At 43.6% G+C, this 19,965-nt stretch overlaps 1 protein-coding gene across 1 annotated transcript; it reads left to right on the forward strand.

Moving 5' to 3' along the window:
- The first annotated feature begins 9,787 nt into the window (after positions 1–9,787).
- Positions 9,788–10,954, forward strand: LOC142574808 (uncharacterized). The gene is made up of 4 exons (XM_075683818.1): positions 9,788–9,840; positions 9,966–10,101; positions 10,186–10,422; positions 10,538–10,954. Exons 1-4 carry the CDS (start codon positions 9,788–9,790, stop codon positions 10,952–10,954), a joined length of 843 nt encoding a protein of 280 aa, XP_075539933.1.
- The last annotated feature ends 9,011 nt before the right edge of the window (positions 10,955–19,965 follow it).

Genomic DNA, 19,965 nt, shown 5'->3' on the forward strand with positions numbered 1-19,965 from the left:
AAAAAGAGCAGCGAAAATGTCAGATATCACTTGTTCAGTTATTTTTAGTAGTCTTGGGGAGGTTCCCTCCGGAACGCAAGCCGACCTGTTAAGACCATCAATGGCAGCTTCAATGTCCTTCTCAGTGATTGTGATATCATTCCTGATGGAGGTAAAAGGACGGAAGTCAATATTAATTATTAATATTTACTTTGCACAATAGAGTTTAACTGTAGGCGACGTGCGAGGCTGAGCAGAAAGGTGAAAAACGCTACGGCAATTGCGCTTGCGGTTGGTCTAGTTATTTTAATTATGCATAGCACGTATTGTTATGGCCTACTTATTAGGGATTTCCAGTATACGGACGGCAAAGTAGGCGACAGGCATGTCTTTTACATTTCTGTTGTTACATGTACCGGTTTCTGCACAAGTGACAGTAGCTGCTTAAAAATTGATGCGGCGACTGTTGCGCCTTTATTTATTTATTTATTTATTTATTTATTCATTCATTCACAGCACACTCCCCGCGATAGACAAACCAGGCTAGCGCTAAAGTTGAATTCTACGACACCATTTCCATATCACGTCCAGTAATCAGAGACAGATCACTTGCGGCTTCCTTCAGAGACAGACGTGGCTTTCGGACTGCTGTTTTTTGCTGCGTTTAGAGCATGCAGCGCTTATGCGCAATCATGAGGAATATACAAAAGCTGACGCTGAGCACGGGCAGCGCGAGGGTCTCATTGGGCTAACACAAAGACTTCGCTGCAGCGGAAGCTCGAACACTGCATTTATGGTGTGTGTAATTTTACGGGCTTGTTCATACGACATCTCATAATTTGTTGTAGAGCAGGCACAACGATACGGACAACGGAGCCACATGAGACAACACACAGCGCTGACCAATCAGCTACCAACAGCTGCTTACGTACACTGTAAAAAAATTTGCCTTACTTTACAGAAAATCTGCTGGTAATTTGTGACCGAACACTCTTCCGTTTATTAAGAACGGTCATTTCCGTAGAACGGACAACTGTAGAAGAGAGGCCGTAATACAAGGTGCGACTGCTTCTGTATCTAGAAAGGGGAAGACTCTGTATTCTGAATCTGTATTATAACCGTTAAAGTATGGTGCTTCTCGTATTCAGAAAACGGAACACACTGTATGCAGAATCTGTACTATAACGGTTAAAATACAGGTGCTTGCCGTATTCGGAAATCGAAAGACTCGGTATCCTGAATCTGTACTATATCCCTTAAAGTACAGGTGCTTCCCGTATTTTCTCTTGCAGAGCATATCCATTGTTCGGAGAATGTGCCATCGGGGACAAAATTGCCCAGTACGTGCGAGAGTCGACCGATTTTTATTGGTGCACTTTTTGCTGGGATCAGCCGTGCTAACATCTGCGTTCGGAATGTGCATACGTGACCCACTGTTTTCAGCGGTCTTATACAGAAATGCAATTTGGTCCATGCTCGCCCTTCCAGGGTACTTTTGTCCACGATAGTACATCTCCTGTAATGCAAATGTCATGAAGGCAGCTCATAGCCTAAGCAGCAGGTCACAATTGAGAAAATTGTCTTGCCGACACACTGACATGGCTGCAGAGATAAGACACTTTGTGATATGAATGCATTGCATAGCATATACTCGTATACAAAAAGGTGCAACATTTCAGTCCTCAAGTTCTTAGATCACAGAAGCAACTTTATTTTTTCAATCAATCGTCTTGCATTTTTTCCGGGTGAAAGTTGTTCTTGACCCCAAACGCTTAGAAGGATAAACGTGCTGTTGTTAGGAGAACAAATAGTATTCGTGAATATTTATCCTAAACAAAAGCGGCAAAAAGTATAGTCACAGAACACGACAAAGCGGTAACTTCTGTGATAGAAAAACATGTAAGTAGAACAACATTGTTGGAACAAGGGATGTTGCTGTAGCAAACATTTCGACATAGGTGCTCGTCATCAGGGTAGCAAATGTTTTCCTTGGCTGTGTTGTTTTGGATTGTGCATAGCTCACTGGCTCCTAGCCTCATTGGGGGAGAAGAAGCCGGTGCATATAATAGGTCAAGAGAAGCCAAAGCGTTAAAAAAAAGGCAGGAAAGACGTGCTTAGCAGCGGTGATTGTGATGGAGCGGGTATGAGCACTTCTGTCAGTTCTTGCTAAGAGTAGGGGTGACAAAAACAGAGAACGATGTACACATGTAAGCAGTCATTAATCCAGTAGACCTAATCTTCCCAGAAGACAAAATAGGTATTAGGATAAACAGCTTGCAAATTTGGAAAAAGGAAACGAAGAATTAAGGAAAATAAAATTTGTACCAAAACGCGTCTGGTTAAGATCACTGTAAATGGTAAATGAAGGCACTATATGAATACATATGTTGTTCAAAGCCGACGAAGAAAAGATACATTACCCAAATATAAAAAATAGGGACATTAAAATTAAACTGGGTATGACCATAAAACATTAAAGAACGGGCTGTGGAAAAAAATGGGATGGACAATATCATAACCAGGTGCAAGATTGCAAAACGTCAAGCGCTGTTTATATTCATGCTGCTGTTGACGGCTTCAAGTTTCTGTCTTCTTGTCGAACCTTTGTCTTACTTGAACAAGGAAATGGGTCATTTTTTAAACAAGTCAGCTCAAATGCTGCTCAAAGCTTGAGCATCATTATAATGAAAGAAAATATTATGGGCAGTTCTCCGGGGTGTGCTTTCATTCACCGCGTATTTCCACAGGTGTAAGCTCAAAATTTAATGGTCTAAATGGACCTTAGCTCCTGACAAACCATTAGCTGGTATTTTTTTCAACACAGATGCCTGCACATTATATGTGTTGGCAGGAGCGCTAGCGAACTACAATATACTTGTTGCCACAACCAAAGTGAGACTTGGTACCAGTGAGTAAAAAAAACAGCATTCCACAATACTGATTCAAGTCATCTGGAAAAGTTGCTTAAGTTATTGTACACCCCCCTCCCCCCCACCATGGACACTATTATACACCACACTGACTCTCACGGTGTCAACCATGCTATTATAACATTAGGCATCAAGTGAGGAGAATTAGGGGATAAGAGGGCACAATTCTTTTTTCAGAACATCAAATGTGCTTTATATTATTGCTACGTTCCAACTAACAAAGGAGCAGCCGGTTTGTGAGATAGTGACCAATGCATACGAAAAGTAATGACATTCTGTGCAGCAGAATGTTGCCAATGAGGCGTTATGCGCACAAGCGCACTCTTTCACACAAAATTACATCCTGCAGTCAAACCTCGTGCCAACATTAGAGCTTGAAAAACACCACAGTGGAAAGCAAAAAGTGCTAAATTTGTTGAAGATTACTAAAAATTATTCGATTATTCATTATCCTTACTGTTCGTTAAAGATTCACAGACTGTTCCCTACGGGTGCTGTAAACGGCGCCCTGCTTTTACAGTCACAGCAACAATGATCTGTAGCACAGACAAGAAGAAATGCCCATGAACTTTATGCAAGAGTATACCGCACAAATTACACTCCATTTCACATTCCAATGTGGTAGAAGATGAAGACGAAAAAAAAACAATTTCCTGGTGGAGGATGCATACCCCAGAGTAGAAGAAACAAGTGTACCCTAACCATTGCTGTTGCCGATGCCTGTGCACTAGCAGTTACATATAATATGGCAGTTAGAATTGTTTTTCCACAGGCACTGCAAGCTGCTGCCAGTTTACCAGTACACAGCTGTAATAAATTTAGGGCAAGTTAAAACTCTCTAATGGGTTTATCTCATATGACACAATTGGAATGCAATACTCGGCAAATAAGTGAAGCGCGATGTGCCATCCCATACAATGAAACACCTTTGAAGAATCTGAATCACCACCTGCGCAGTCACGAGGTAAAGAGTGTGTTCTGCGTAAATTAATGCACCTTTATAGCCTAAAGCTATGGAGAATGCATTTAGTATCAGCTGTGAAGGTTTCTAATTTTAATTGCACACAGTAAAAACCTCCATGCAGTTTTGCAAAACGCAAACCCCCTACATTTTTGTTGTTCGAAGGTAATGACACGTGGGGCCATAACATGTACATTATGGGTTTCGTTCCCAAACAATCTAAGTGAATAGCACCACCCTAAGTGTTATGTGCCTTCTGTCTCACATTTTCTGTCAAAAATTGTTAGTGTCAAATGCTGCGATCGGCAGAGAAACAGATTTCTGGAGCAATATAAAGTATTAAGTAGTGTGATCTCAGTTCTTTCACAGCTGTTTAAGCATTATCGGGTCTTAAAGTAAGAAAACGAGGAATAAATACATGCATATTTTACGTCACAATCCTCATGAGGTATTTAGTAGTCTGGAATATAAAGGATTCCAGATTTACAACGGAGGACAGATTTTATTCCACTGAAAGAATGGCATCATGCCAATGATTCTCCATTTGGTGTTACATATATTTGTATTTAGTTCAGTTGGAATGTGGGTGCATTGTTAGCGATATCGCTTGAGATGTTTTAGATTGACTGTTTTCCCAATTTAGGCAAATTCGTATTCGCAAATAACCTTGTATGACACCAAGAGCTTGCTTAGCAGGAGTATTTCTAACATTTGCCAGATATGAGGCTCCTGAATGCATATCTAAGTCTGGGGTGCACCCCGCCCTCTAGTCTCATCAGCAAGTTTCTGGAATTGATCTAGAAGGTTTCTTATGATGAATATAAAGTTGCTTGAACGGGATAAATAGGCAATTCAAACAAGTTAACTATGCAACATAAGAATGATGTCAGCAAGAAGAAATCATCAAGAAGCGCTGTCACTCGATGTGCATAGACTATCAAACACAAGAATTATTTGGGATGATTTAAAATTCTGGCATTGGAACGAAATGTCTTTTAATCTACATATAAACTCTGATTATTCACTCTACTACCACTACCTTCACCAGAAACATTGATAATCATTATCATATCTATGCCACATCATCCTGGCCAATATTCAAGCTTTCATAGGCTGCTATTTTTCCTGCTAATTCTCTGCGGCAAAGAGGTGTCCGTATGAAGACCATATCATATACTTATTACCCGTTTTCTGATAAATGATAAGGGAAAAACTTCACCCCAAAAATACATTGAACTTGAGCAAGTTGTATGTTTGAAGCTGTTCATTCTTTTTTCCCTTTGCCATCTTGGACCCACTTGGTTAGCCAAGTAGACAGAAAAGCTGCAGGTGAAAGGTGGGGGCGCCAAATTAGACTCGTGCCCCAGGGGACCTTTTCACGGTCACTGTAGGAACTGCCTGTGGCCTCGGCATCTTCTTTGAGGGCCATGACCATGTCTAAGAACTCTTGTCACCACAGGCTGCATAAAGAAGGATAATTTCTGAGCTAAGCCTTTTTCTTAAAAGAACCAATTTAAGTTGCATTCGTGGCTTTGCACCACAAAACTGACACATGACTGGCCACTCAAGACACTTTACGTGTATTTGCAGGCTTATTCCTTGGAAAAACACTTTTATGTAGCACACAATGAGTAACAGTAACATAAACCTTTTCATTTACACTTTTCATGTAATTATTTGAGTTGTTTATAACTAATTAAGAATTATGTAATTAGGCAAAATGCAAAAAATAACCCGAGTATCTCCAAGCAATGGCAAACAACATTACCTTCGTTCTGTCTAGTTAAATCGCATTTACATATTTTTAAACCTTGGTGCCCGATAGTTAGGACACCCTGTAGATCAAGAAACAATGTTACAATTTTCATAATCATCGTTTGTGTATTATTGGTGGCTATCGCTGCTTCATGTTATTCTTTCAGTGCGGTACAAGCAGTTTTGAAGTAAAATTCTTTTGCATCAAGGGCGTGTAATCTAGACAAGCAAGCAAAAATCAAGTTGTGTTCACTATTCAGATGTTTAACTAAGAAGCTGCAGGAAAAGGAAACAGGACAGAACAGAAGAGAACAAGAAACCAGTTTTTCGAAACGCAGAAGCAAGCCACCAGCTCACGTCGACTACACCCTTGCTATGTACTCCAAGTGAAGTTGTTGCCACAATGCTTAAGCACCATATGAACGTAACAATCAACAACTTTGAGCAGAATATTAACACCACTAAATGAACTGGCTTAAGAAGATTCTTGATCTGAAATCCTCAACGACTTGTTCTGGCGTTTAATCTGTCCAGCTCAATCTGCATTCTCAAAAGCTGGCTCTCGGCCATAATTTCTTTAAACGCAACATCAGCCTAAATCTAAAGATAGGGTTGACCTGTAGATAAAGTGGATAATGCATGGCAAACATCATGAACACTCTTACATGTTAACCAGAGGGTTCACTCATGCAGCCATGAAATTATGTGATGCAGACACATGATATATTGAAGCAGGTTTTGTGAAGTGTTTCATGCTTCCAAGGCTTCTTCTCCAGTTGTGAAAGCTGTCTCCACTGGCTCAATAAGAGATGAGAATAAAAAAAGAACTTCAACATGCTCACAATATGTTGGGCATTTGCAAGTAAACCGCAATCTTTTTGGGCTCCTAGGTTGCCTGGTGCAAATCTACTATGCCATAGTACTTGCGTTACCCAGTACCAGCCAGTTTAATATGCAATGTGTTCAGAGACCTTTCCCTCTGTTATTCTGCTTTGGAAACAGTTTACTATGTGTTCAGTAGGCGTCGAGAAAGGGGACAGAAAACACTGTGCACCACTGATGTCTAATATGTTTTGCTGGATGCAGCACACCGCACCGCATGCAGGTGAAGCCAGTGGAAATGCGGTGTCATGCAGTCACTTGTCCTAGAAGCAGAGTGTATGGTGGTCTAACTAGTGCGTGCGATCAGATAGGATTGCTGCCGAAAAAGTTTTCTTTGTGGTTTTTCACATTTTAGGAGGTGTCTACATGTCTGGTAAGCTTTTTTATGACAATTTGAACCCGTATACGATAGTGTTCTCTTACATCAAGCTTTTTTCTCATTTACCAGTGTTTCCATCGCACGCCACTTATGTTAGCGACACTGTGGACACTGCAATAGAAAAATTCTGGACACCTCGAAACACTGCTTTGGTAGCTTATAGCACATCAGGCAGGCGTGTTAGGAAAGAAATGCCACACACCCGTGCAAACGAACTGCTGGTTCAAAGTTGTGAAGCACCAACTTCCGGGACAAGGATGGCTTCAGTCGAGGGCGCTCGATGTGCTTTCCATCACCCGTAGTAGAGATGAGTGGTGTGGACCCTTTTATACTGGCTTTCTTTTCTGGTCCGAACCTTGGCAACAGCTTCCGCCATACCTTTTTGAACCTGCAACATGTGCAGAGAAATTCACATCACCGTGCGTTGATTGTGTGGCTTTACTTTTCTACACATTCTATCAAATCATTAAATATACAGTTCGCACATTTTTACTGCTGTATATAGACATCATGAACACTCTTACATGTTACCAGAGGGTTCACTCATGCAGCCATGAAATTAGGTGATGCTAGACATGCGAAACATTATCATCCCTCTGACAGAATGCAATAATAGAAGCATACACTGGAAAGCTACACTAAAATTTAAATTTATGTGACACCGTATGAGCACGGCCGCTCAATGGAAACAAGGTGCGGCCTGCCGCATGACGCGCCGTCAGTGGGTGAGGGAGTGACAAGCGGAGTTTTCAGTTGCGGCCGCTACTATGGGTGGGGCGCTGCACATCGGCGAACGTGAGCGAACGTAAGGCGCACGTTTCCAAGGGAGAGCCGGCCGTCCATGTGGTCCATGCGCCGGGAAGCAAATGTTGAGAAGTAGCGTGGTTGCTGTTTCACGTACGTTTTTATTTTATCGTCCAGCTGTTTCGTTACGCGTTTCTAACGTGGAGTCATTAGATGCGTCACGGCATACGCAATGCCAAAGAACTGTTGTGTGCCGCGATGCAAATCCAATGCTGCGAGGAACTCCGACCTTTCTTATCACGAGCTGCCGGCGAAGGAACAACTCCGGGATGTCTGGCTGCGGCATATTTCGCGACAAGGCAACCACAAAGGTAGCCAGTGGGTGCCGAACTCCAGGGCCGTCGTTTGTTCGCTTCACTTCAAGGAGGACGACTACAAGGAAGGATTAAAACGTAAGGTGCTGCGGCCGACAGCCGTGCCGACTCAATTTCCGTCGTACCCTGTATACATGCTGCCCGCGGCTTCGAAGAAACGCCGACCAGTAGTACGTGTCGCACCTGCCACTGTCATAACTAAAGTAGGCGACTCATTGCAGGAGCTGTGTGCAGGATCTGAAAACGAAGCGTCCCGCCGCTCTGATGCGGACTTAGGTAAAATTGAAGGCGACGTCGAGCTCCGCGCAACGCCGCCGCATGCGGACGAGGTCGCTGGTCCGGAAAACTGCTTGGCCACAGGATGCAGCTTGCAAAGCGGTGTGAAAGCGCAAGAATGCCAGACTACGTTCTGTTTGACAAGCTTTATGGCAAATACCAAGAGAAACGCGCACCGCCTGCAAATGCAAGCTAGCAGACTCAACGAGCGACTACAAAAGCTGCAAAAAAATGCGACGACGTTCAGGAGAAGCTAAAGCTATACGAAGGGGACCAGGCGGTGCAGGCTACAACGAAGATCAGAAAAGCAGCAGCGGAGGGCGACAAAACTGCCGAGTTTCTCGTTGAACAAGTTGAAAATTTTAGTAAGGTCAGACCAACATGGCAAGAGAATACAGTTCGAGAATGTGTGCTGTGGAAGGCAACGTCTCGTAAAGGGTACGAACACGTGAGAGCGAGAAAGCTTCTCAGGCTGCCTTGCCGATCTACGCTGCAGAAATTTGTTGGGTCATCTACAGAAGAGACCGGAATAACTAGCCTCATCCGCGAACGTCTCCAAGTGGAAAGGCGTAGTTTACTCTCAGAAAAAGAGCCGTGCTGCAGCCTCATAGTTGACGAAATGTCAATACAGCAGAAAGTTACTTATGATCGACAAGTGGATAGAATTTTTGGGCTCGTCGATGTACAGTGCCAGGCGCGAGAACCTGCTGTTGTGGTAGCCAACAGGCTTCTTTGCTTTGTTTTGCGTGGACTCTCAACAGTATATGTGATTCCAGTAGGTTATTTTTTTACGAGAAATTTGAAGCACGATAAGCTCCTTCTCCTGACGCGCAGTGTCATCAAGGCAGTTGAAGAAATAGGATTTCGAATTGTCCGCATTGTCACTGACAACCACCAAACCAACACAGCCATGTTCCGGAACTTGTCCGATGACAACACACTCCAGCATGTCGTCCCACATCCAGAGCGCGAAGGCGAGCCTCTATTTTTATCATTTGACCCCAGCCACCTGATCAAAAACTTAAGGACGAACTTGCTGGAAAGAGAAATGTCCGACGGTATCGAGCCAATCAAAGGAGGCGTTTTCCTGAAGACACTCTACAACATCCAGAGAGATATGCTTGTTAAGCCAGTGCGACTGTTGAGCCGAGCTCACGTTGAACCCAGCAATCTTGAAAAGATGAAGGTCTGTCGCGCGACATTGGTTTTCTCGCCTACGGTAATCGCCATCCTCGAGTACCTTCAAAAAAATCCTCGATCACATGAGAAGGCTGCGCAATTTCAGGATTGTCGGTCAACTATCACATTCATGAAATATGTTGGGTTGTGGTATGACCTCCATGACATTTCTGGTTGGAAATTGAGGGAAAGGCCATTCGTCAAAACTGAGGATGATAGGTTGGCTTGGCTTGAAGTTGACTTCATCAGTTACCTCGAAAATGTGAGACGTGAAAGCATGAAAGCCCGTATGCAGTCGCTTACAAAGGACACCTATGAGGCTACCGTAATGACAACTAGATCAACGGTTGCCGTCGTTGAGTACATGCTGACCGACCTGGGGTAAGCACAAATTTTGCGAAAATTTGCCTGCTAATTTCACGTTCTGATTATAGCTTGGCTAATGTGATGCGTGACTTCAAGGTGTTAACCATACTTGTTTTTGTTTGGCTTTTAAAACACTGCAGCTTCAAGTACGTGCTGACCCGTGGGCTCAACAGCGATCCAGTAGAGTCTGTGTTCAGCTGCTTCCGCCAATTCAACGGCGGTAATGACCGAGTTGATGCAAGAGCAGCAGTCTTCACAGCAGAGAAGTTGCTGAAGGTTCGGCTGCTGTTTGCTTCTTGAAGTGTCTAGTGTTTTGGTTTTTGCAAAAGTGGCAATCGCCAACCATGTTCTGGGGCACAGGTCGGGATTTTACAGGCTGCCAGCACTGGAAACGCGCCATCAAGTTCAGAGTGCAAGACAGCGCTGAAAGGTTGGAACCACGACGGTGACCGAGAAGACCCAGCTATACCGGAGGCAGCCTTGGCAGTGTTGTGGAAGTTGCAGCATGTGATGAAGCACGACGAGGTCCCTCCACACCTTGAGTTCGCACCGCTCACATACATGGCGGGGTACCTGGCTTTCGTCTGTGAGCAGAAGGTGAGCTCTATTTTTTTAAATGACCATGCCTACTCTATGATTAGCCATATGAATATTGGTCAAGTTGAAGAAAATTGACGCAATTAGTGAAATCTGAATCTGTGAAATTATACAGGTGGCGTGCCGTGAATGCAAGGTGCGACTAAAAGGAAGTGCTTCGCGGGCTGGAGCGTATCACTTCACATTCAGTCTTGACCAAGGTGGACTGAGCTACCCGCGGCCTGAAGTCGTCTGGTTATGCAAGCTGCTGTGTACTTTCGTCGAATTAGCTCTGCAGTCTGTTGAAGTTTATCGCTGTGGGAAACTGTGCCAGCTCCTCTCATGTGCTGTGCTCCCACACCTCACGGTTTGCCCGCTCATGTGGTGTGCAAAGTGTACGGACAATGATCACTGTCGAGAGCGTTGCGAGATATTTCTAAAAAAGTTCCTGAGACCCCTCCTGGCGAACTGGGCTGGTGACCTTACCAGCTCTTTGGACAGTGTGCTCAGGCTTTCAAGAAAGCCTCTTTCCCGCAAGGTCCTGCGTTTGTAGAGAAGACTGCAAACCTTGAACAGTAGGGTTCAAATAAAACAAATTTGCATTCTGTGAGTCATGCGTCATCTTAAACGAAGCCCTATTTTTTTTAAACCTGTGCTCAGAATCAACAAGAACCGTGTTTTGCACGTCAGCACCACTCTATATCTTTAGTTCCATATCTGAAGCAGCGCTTCCTTCACGACACAGAAAGCAACTGAAGATACTCGTAAATCCACATCATTGAGGAAGTCATCGGTGTAAACACACACAAATAGAGCACTTGAAGTGACTCTGCGGTACCTGCCTGTCTTCATTTTTCTCGTACTGTCTTTATTTCTGCTTCGTTTTCCCTTGCCGAATATCGCGCCTGCCACCCTCTCGCGCGCAATCGACACATCTCGACGCCGGGTCGCATGCCGGCGCGCATTGCCTAACCCCAAGCAAATAACTGCGTTTTCATATGTAAGCTCTGGAACCACTACACCCTTCCCCAACAGTTCTCAACCACTGGTGGATCTTCCCGAGTCTCTAAGGTGCGTTTCTGTAAGCGCATGCACACCTGTTAGTTGTCAATTTAACTGTTGCTCCTCAATCTCTAACCACTTTTCGTTTCATCTGCCGCCGTGCATAGTTATGTAGCCTTTTGCACGACGATACTTTTTCTATTGTTGACGGTGATGCTAGTCTGAGGTTCCACCTTCTTCATTACTACCTAACCTGGCCTCCCGAGTCCCCGTGGGCCCCCCTTATTCGCCGATGTGCAGCGCCACTACCGGCGCGGCGGAGAGAACAAGAACTATCGCAATCACCGGCGGAGAGGCGCGTTCGGCAGGCCGCACCTTGTTTCCATTGAGCGGCCGTGCTATGAGCATACAGTATGCTCACTGTATGCTGCAGCCCTGTGTGAAGTAAAAGTTAATTGCGAATCGTTTATGGTATATTTTTACTTATTTTGGGTCATCAAACTGTACAATCAATGTTCCAAGTTTACACTTTGTTGGCTTTTGCTTGCCTATATGATCCGTTTCCTACCTACACACGCAATAATCCCACTGTAATAAGGAAAAAGAGTTAGAAAAAGATATGCCATGATAATCTTCCATATTTGCTGAGGGCAGGAGCAATGGCCAATAGCATGTGGTTGAAGCTACATAAATGCTCAGTTTTCACATAGCTTAATTGTTCAGCAAGTAATAAAGAGGTGCGCTGTGCGCCTCTGCATGAGCAATAAAATCTGACTACTTGACACTGCACTAAGGCTGCTGCTTGGTACTGTCCGGCAGTTCGGCTTTGGTTTTCTAATATACAGAACTGTTTAGGTACGAGTAGTTTCCTTTGTGATAAAATGGAACTTGGAGCACTGGTCATTTGCACATAAATAATGCGTCAGCAAATATAACACAAGGATAGGAATATGGGTCTCTTAGAAAAAGTACATACACATTGTGATTATAATGTGATGTGATGCCACAATGAAACAGAAAGCAACGCGTAGAAGTGGACGGCACTTTCATGCCATCAAGGTTATTGGACAGACAGTACCTCAGAAGTGCCCGCAACACAGTCAAACAAGGCAAAGCCGCATTTCCTTGCGTTCAACACAATGCGTTGGCGAGCTAGTTGGTGCAAATCCATAAATACTTTGTTTAGCGCAAAACAATGGACACAAAAAAGACGACCAGCAGAAGGCACTACTCTAAACTTACATCACTTTATTGCGTCACTCCTTTATAGAAAGCAGAATCTAGAAGAACATGCGCAGTGAGCACCATGTGCAGGAACCACCAACATCATATCACAAGAGCGCACTCATGCGACCGAATCCACAAAACCTTATTGAGCACTGCACAAAGTTAAAGAAGGCACACTAATGCACTGTGACCCCAATGACTGTATGAAGAAAGCTTCCGATAACTCTCAGCCGCTAGTATCACAGCAATTTTTCAAAATCGTAGAATCACGAAACATGGCTTTTCACTTTCATATTTTACAATGTTGAGCCAAATGGGAACCTGCACCTGTTGGTATGGATCGCTCATGTTGGCAATGTTTCGTGATACTACGATTTTGAAAAAGACCCGTGATACCACCGACCGACGTTATCAGAAGCTTTCTTCATACAGTCATTGGGGTCACAGTGTACTAGTGTGCCTTTTTTAACCTTGTACAGTGCTCAAAATAGTTTTTTTTATTCTGTCGCATGAGTGTGCTCTTGTGATTGGATGTTGATGGTTCCTGCACATAGTGTTCACAGCGCATGTTGTTCTAGATTCTGCTGTCTATAAAGGAGTGACACAATAAAGACTTGTCAGTTGATAGTAGCGTCTTGTTCTGGTCGTCTTTCTTGCGTCCATTGTTTTGCGCTAAAAAAAGTAATTATGTATTCCTTGTGTGTGTTTGAAGACAGCTCCACACGCAATAACGATTCCAGCATGGCTGCCCAGTGGTTTAGCTCGCCGCTGTTTGTAGTGCCATAAAATATAAGAAGAGAAAACTGCATTATAGTCTTGTTGCAAACAAGAATATAACGTGAAGTGCATTCTGAAGCCAGAAACTATAAAAAAATTTCATGATGCACCACTGTGCCGGGTTTTATAGCAAAGTCAAATACATTTAGTGCTAATATCACGCTATGATGGTACACAATGGTGGTAATCTGCAATAATATAAAAGGGTGCCTTAATGTTACAACAAAAGTCGACAATACCTAATAATAGCCTTGTAAATTTTAGCACGCAGGGGCACTACTTGGTTAAACAATAGCGATGTTATGTCTGTGTAAACAAGTATTACCCATGCATTTCTGCCGTTGTCCAAATGGCAGAAATGAATGGGTAATACTTGTATACATATATATTACATCACTATTGTTTAACCAAGTGGTTAAACTATATCTGCCTCATACAGGATTAGAATTAAAGCATAAATTATATATAGTCACCCTAACAGTAACACCTCATTTGAACTTCACAATAAGTAGACGCCTGTTGATGTCAGCGTCCCTCAATGCTAAACTGTGCTGCATGCTTTACAGATAAATTATAGTGGTATCACTCAACTCTTAAGCTATTCAGGACTGCAGCATTGTAGAAGACATCTACCAATGTCCTATTTCATGTATAACAGCCTGAATTGCTTGCACATCTTACCAAGTGCAAATTAAGATTACTTCTCCTTGTTTAGCATTTTTGCCCGCTAGACCGCAATCCAATGACATCAATATATTAACATATTACATGAAAGAACCTAATTTGGATTATAGATTAACACCTTCGCATAATGCCACGGCTGCACTTCGTCATATGCGTTGCAATCACAAAGGAGTGCTTGTCCACCAGCACTCCAATGGCACTAACAGTTATCACCTACACCGCTATGTAGATGGTCATAATTCAGGTAGCAAATAGCCGAGAGTAAAAAAATCCACTCACTTTAAGAGCTACAGTACTGCGATAACTTGAGAGAGATACACCCATTGCAGGCTGCAGACCTCTTCTCAGCTCCAGCAGAACAACAGCGACTTGCCTTTCAGTAAAAGAAAAGGATTATTGGTAATTTCAAGTTACCTTGTTTTTTCTGAGAATCAATACAATCTGACTTTCATGCATATTCACTCTCCGCTTTAGTAATACATCTGAATTATTCATAATATTTAGTCTAGGATGATACCATTCGCTTCTCTTGTATATCCAGACTTTTTCGCACTGATACACCGTTTACTGCATGCTTACTGACACGAATGCCTTGTCTGCCCAGACATCATTCGAAGCTACACGTTTTGCTGCACCACAAAAAGTTGCACCAAGGAAACACAGCAGAGCAGCCACAGCGAAGAACTTTCTTTCTGGTCACAATTAAAACGTGCACCCAAGCAAGAAAGTAACGATCACAGGTAGTGAGCCACTGCTATTGCCTCGAACGTTTATTTCCGCATTCTAACAGAAGTTCTTGTATCGGATACAGTATGCTCTCAAGCCAATACAAGCATCAATACAATTGCGCAACAGAACGCAGTTTTATTCTACGCTTTTAACACGAGTGAGCAAAAGGTTAGAAGTACCACACAAAAATTGCGATCGAGCCGATCGCGCTACCACTGGAATCGATCTGAAAATATAGGGCGATCCCATACCCCATTCATGCGTCATTTTTTTGCCCTAAGACGTTGCATAGTGGTCTTTAGGAACAATATTTATGTTCGCGCCACCGGCTTACTCCACATAATTTTAACACCTACGTTATGCAAACGAAACAAGATTAAAACGGGCATACCTCATGAGCAAGTTACGAGCGCGCGTAACTGTTGACCACCCGTTGAGAGCAAGCAGGCTATCCGTGTCCAAGCGCATACGTGCACCCAAACACAGGACAACTTCTTGGATGCCGCAGCGTGCAGAGTTTTGTATACGAAGTGAAAGAAATCCAGCTCAAATATCCCCGCGCGATGACGGCAAATGACGAGCGCACCAGCGTACAAAACACAGTGGCAAATTCGGAACTTTGCCAATTCGAACGTTCCGAGACACAACCAGCGTATCCATCCATCTTTTCTTTTCTTCGCTCCCGATGCGTCAGTCTCTCTTCCTTGGGGTCTTGCTCCACTCTTGAGTACAAATCAAGAGATATTTACGGCAACTCAACAACTTTTACAACACGACACGATAAATGTCGGCTGACTACACAGATGCAGCTCTGTCTGCCGCTCCTAACGGAAGCGCAGCGCGCGCTGCCCCCTGGTGCCGGACTCTGTGAGGGCGGAGAACAGAACAGAATTGCTTTCGTTCCGCATTTGTGCTCTAGTTAATGGAACTGCAGAATAATTGCTCGACAATTAATTGAATTCGAAAAGAGGAGAACGCTTTCTCTCCGACAAGTTAGTGCGTTTTATGCAAAGGGGGAGAAAATGCAAGAAGCAGAAAGGCAGGGAGGTCAACCAAACCATTCGCTACTGGGGATAGCAAACCCCTGTGCTGCAATGAAGTGCAAAGTAGTGCACTGCGATGCATCCATAAGCTCTAGTATAGTGATAATTTTGGCTGGTTGGTGCATGTAATGAACGGGTAAATAATTATTAGTGTCATAACATTTACCTATGTATAATGCACATGTAACTAATGGTGTTGCATTCTAGGTCAAACAGAAATAAAGCTTAAATCGTTACATCTCGGCACTGGGCATTCTTTCTTTCCGTCTTTTTTTTTCCTTCTTTTTGACAGTACACACTGTACTAGCTCGGCAATAGGTCCTTCGTCTTCAGTCACATTCCAGTAGTTTGCACACGTCGGTGCATGTTCGCGTTCTTTATTCTGCCGTACAAAAACGAGCGAGCTTACTGGTCTTGTTTCAAGATGAAGCGCGAAATGTTTGCTATTACATCTTACCCCAAAAATTAACACATGAACAGGGAAGATTATGCGTAATCGATTTGTCTCACTGAATGGGCAGTTCAGAGACGAGATATTTTGTAAATATTATGTGAATGAGTTAAACCAACTACATTTCAGTTCAGCAATGCCCTACACTAGGGTTAACTGCTTGCCGCACTCGAAACTTTCATCCGACCATTGTACTTGGATCAATAGGCCGCCAGTCCACTTCGAGATCATTTGTTGCTAAATGTAAACGCAGTTACGGTGATTATATCACTCCCTTCGTTTCGGTACTGATTTAGAGTGCGCACAGTTTTTGGCGTAGAGCACCAATGTCATTCCCAGTGCACCAGCACCTGAGTGCCGCAAGCTTGTTTACGTATGCAGGTATGCCCACGGCTCTTCGTCCACTTAAATATACATGCTGTATTATTAACTACAAAGCGCTTAATTTGAGAACATTGCGAGAACACGCATATATTTGCGCATATGATCAGCGTTACAAGGCCCATATGCGCGCAAACTGCGTTCGGAATTAAAGATGCGTATATATATATTTATACGATCTGTTATTGCAGCTTTTGGTAGAAGGCTAGCTCTCACATTTTGTACGTATCTTCATAATGCTTACAGTTTGCGTGTTCAATAAGATATTGTTAGCTGAAACTTTGTGAGTACGAGCGCCCATTCAGACAGCTTAAATTTTCTCACAATAATACGGATGTTCGCTTAACAAAAATACGGAATTCTGTCTGTTTCGTGGAAAACAGTGTATAACTGCTATATGATTACAGTGAAATGTCCGTAAAGCTTAAAACGGAGAGCACTTTCCTTAAATTAACGGCAGATATTGCCGTATTTTTGAAATATGAAGTACTTTCCGTATTTTTACCTCCAGTTCTCCGTTTAATGACAGAAATTTTTTACAGTGTACGCCACGTCTCCTCGCACTGAACTTGAGAGACAGCCGTTGCGTAATCCAAAACATCTTGAAACTTCAAAACTTCAAAATATTTTGAAGTTACCAAGCGCGCGTATTCGTTGCTCCTAATAAAGACAGGTGAACAATATTATAACGTACACATTTTTTTCATTACATTAAAAGAATTATACAGCGTGTTCCACAAATACTGACAGCAAGCAAACCTGGTCATAGCACCGGTCGCGTTGAAATCGCAATAGTTTGAAATGAGCCCCTAAAATAGCATTGGGACGCGTGCGACTGCATCAGTTTTTGACGCTAGCATGTGAAACAACCTTCAGACAGTCGCTATTATGCATCCATCATAATAACCACGTAGTCACCCCGTTGTGGTCGCGTCGTCATCATTCTTGCTTTGCCAATGGTTGTCATCATACCGTCGACGTATACCCGTCGTTATTTCGCTGTTCTCGCATCATCATCAAGCTGTCGTCGTTATATCATCATCGTCGTTTAAGAATCATCGTGTCATTCTTGTCATGGCATCGTTTTCGTTCGTCGTCGTCATTGTATCGTCTTCATGCAGTCGTTGTCATGTCGCCATGCTCATGGGCGACCTTGACAACAGAGGGATAAAGCATAGTTGGACAATACTGAAGTATGTTGTTTGTGTCCGAAGCAACGGAACTTTCAGAATTACCACCACGGATGTAAAATAAACGCGACTTCAGAAATACATGGTGTCGTTACTTTGTTTTGCTCGATTGTTAATTGCATTAAAAGCGCCAGTCATCGTGAGATAAGTGTTGCAGCAATTTTTTGCTAAAGCTTTCTCCCAATTAATTCCACTTGGATATGTCATAACCTATTGCCCTACATCAGACGTGCGGATTGTTTTCAGGCCTCAGGCAGTATCTTGGCTCCACCATGCCCAAATAATATAATCGGGTTTTACGTGCTTTTGATTGTTCGAAAAAGCGATCTCCAGACACCAGCCTACCAGAGCCCCTGAAGCTTATGCGCGACTGTGACTTATAGGATGTTAGCGAACTTGCGCCAGAAAATAACGACGGCTTTACACATTGGCAAGGCGACTGTTACTCAAGGCTGGATCGGTTTTACGTGGCTAGCGATCTCTCATCCTACAGCGTGCGTCAGAACGTGAAGCCTGTAGCATTCACAGATCATAAATTTGTCACAGCCATAATTGAAGAAACATAAAGAACGAGTAGGCGCAAGAAATGGCAGTTGTGGAAACTGAATGAAAGTTTGCTGAATGACAAAAATATATGAGACAGCATTAAGAATCTAATCAAGGAAGGAACGAACGCAAGAAATGTAGATGCCATATGGTGGGAAGAGTTCAAAGAAGATTATAAGAGGTTTCTACGCACAAAATAGCAGGAAAAAGCAGCACTAAGGGAGAGTGAAAGGCTGAGTATGATGAGAACTCTGAAAATTTCACCGAAGCCAAAAAATGTCACCCTGGTACCCTTAGTGCAGATATCAAGAAGCGCAAAGGTCAGCTGCTGTCAATCGCGCAGAAGTACAAAGGCGCGATAACCCGGTCTAGGACGCAATCACAGCAGAGACATGAAGAATCGCTCAAAATTGTCAATACAAAAAAAAAAAGACAGCGGGGCGGGCAAAAAATAATTGAACCGCTAAAGATTCGCGATAGCATTCTCACATTACAAATTGACATTGAGGCCACTCAAGCCTACAAGGGTCCCTTCGAATAGGGAAATGGCACATGCGGCCGTTGATTGTTGCAAAAATATTCTTGAACGTTAAATGGCATGTATGACCAGACAAGGCAGCAAACGGATAAGCGCATATTTGAGAGTGAAATGTGAATGTGAAATGCGATACGAGGCAATACGTAAATTAAACCCAAGAAAATCGCCAGGAGTTGATGCGCTCAGCACTGCTTTTTACAAACATTTTCACCGAACAGTGCCATTACTAGCGGCGTGTACGATTACATTTAGAACGGAGGACTGCTGCCGCGTATTATGCGACGAGATCTTGCTGTCTTACTGCCGAAGGAGCAATCAAGGCAAGTACCGACAGTGAGCGATAGTGAGCCAGACGGCTTAACACTGCCCTCGTAACTGCCATCGGGAACCATAAATGGTTCCCGATGTCGCATCAGCGATAATCAGCAGGCCACGCGCATACTGTGCGAAGCCACCTCTGTTCATGGATCCAGGGTAGCGGTTTTGCAAGAGGATCTGAGCAAAGCATTCGACAGAGTAGCGCACGACTCTTCACCTTTCTTAAGGCCGGCATATTTCGGGACCGGCTTCCTAAATATACCCAGTGTCAGGCACGTACCCAAGGGGGGTCCCGGGGGGGCCCGGGCCCCCTCCGAAATTAAGCGGCACCCTTACCCCCCCTCCCCTATCAACCCACGCCACCACTCCTCACACACATTCCTAATGCGCCAACAAATCAATCTACTTGGCGGTCAACATTTTGCCGCCTTTTACAGCGAAAGCAGTGTATGACTAACTTCTGTAGTTTTTTTTTTCGGTGTCCGTCAACAGAAAAAATCATCATGTGGACCGTTTCTGGTGATAGTGAAGAAAGGGTTCAAGGTCAATGGCACATGCCTCTTTGGACTCAGGAACCTACAACGCGCCCTTCGGAGTCTTCGGGACGGGCACCCGTATGGGGAGCTCTTACCGCCTGCTTCGCCTCCGCCGCGGGTGGGCCCAGTATTGCAATATCTT

Source organism: Dermacentor variabilis, chromosome 3 (genome assembly GCF_050947875.1).
Source record: "Dermacentor variabilis isolate Ectoservices chromosome 3, ASM5094787v1, whole genome shotgun sequence".
Taxonomy (NCBI): Eukaryota; Metazoa; Arthropoda; class Arachnida; order Ixodida; family Ixodidae; genus Dermacentor; species Dermacentor variabilis.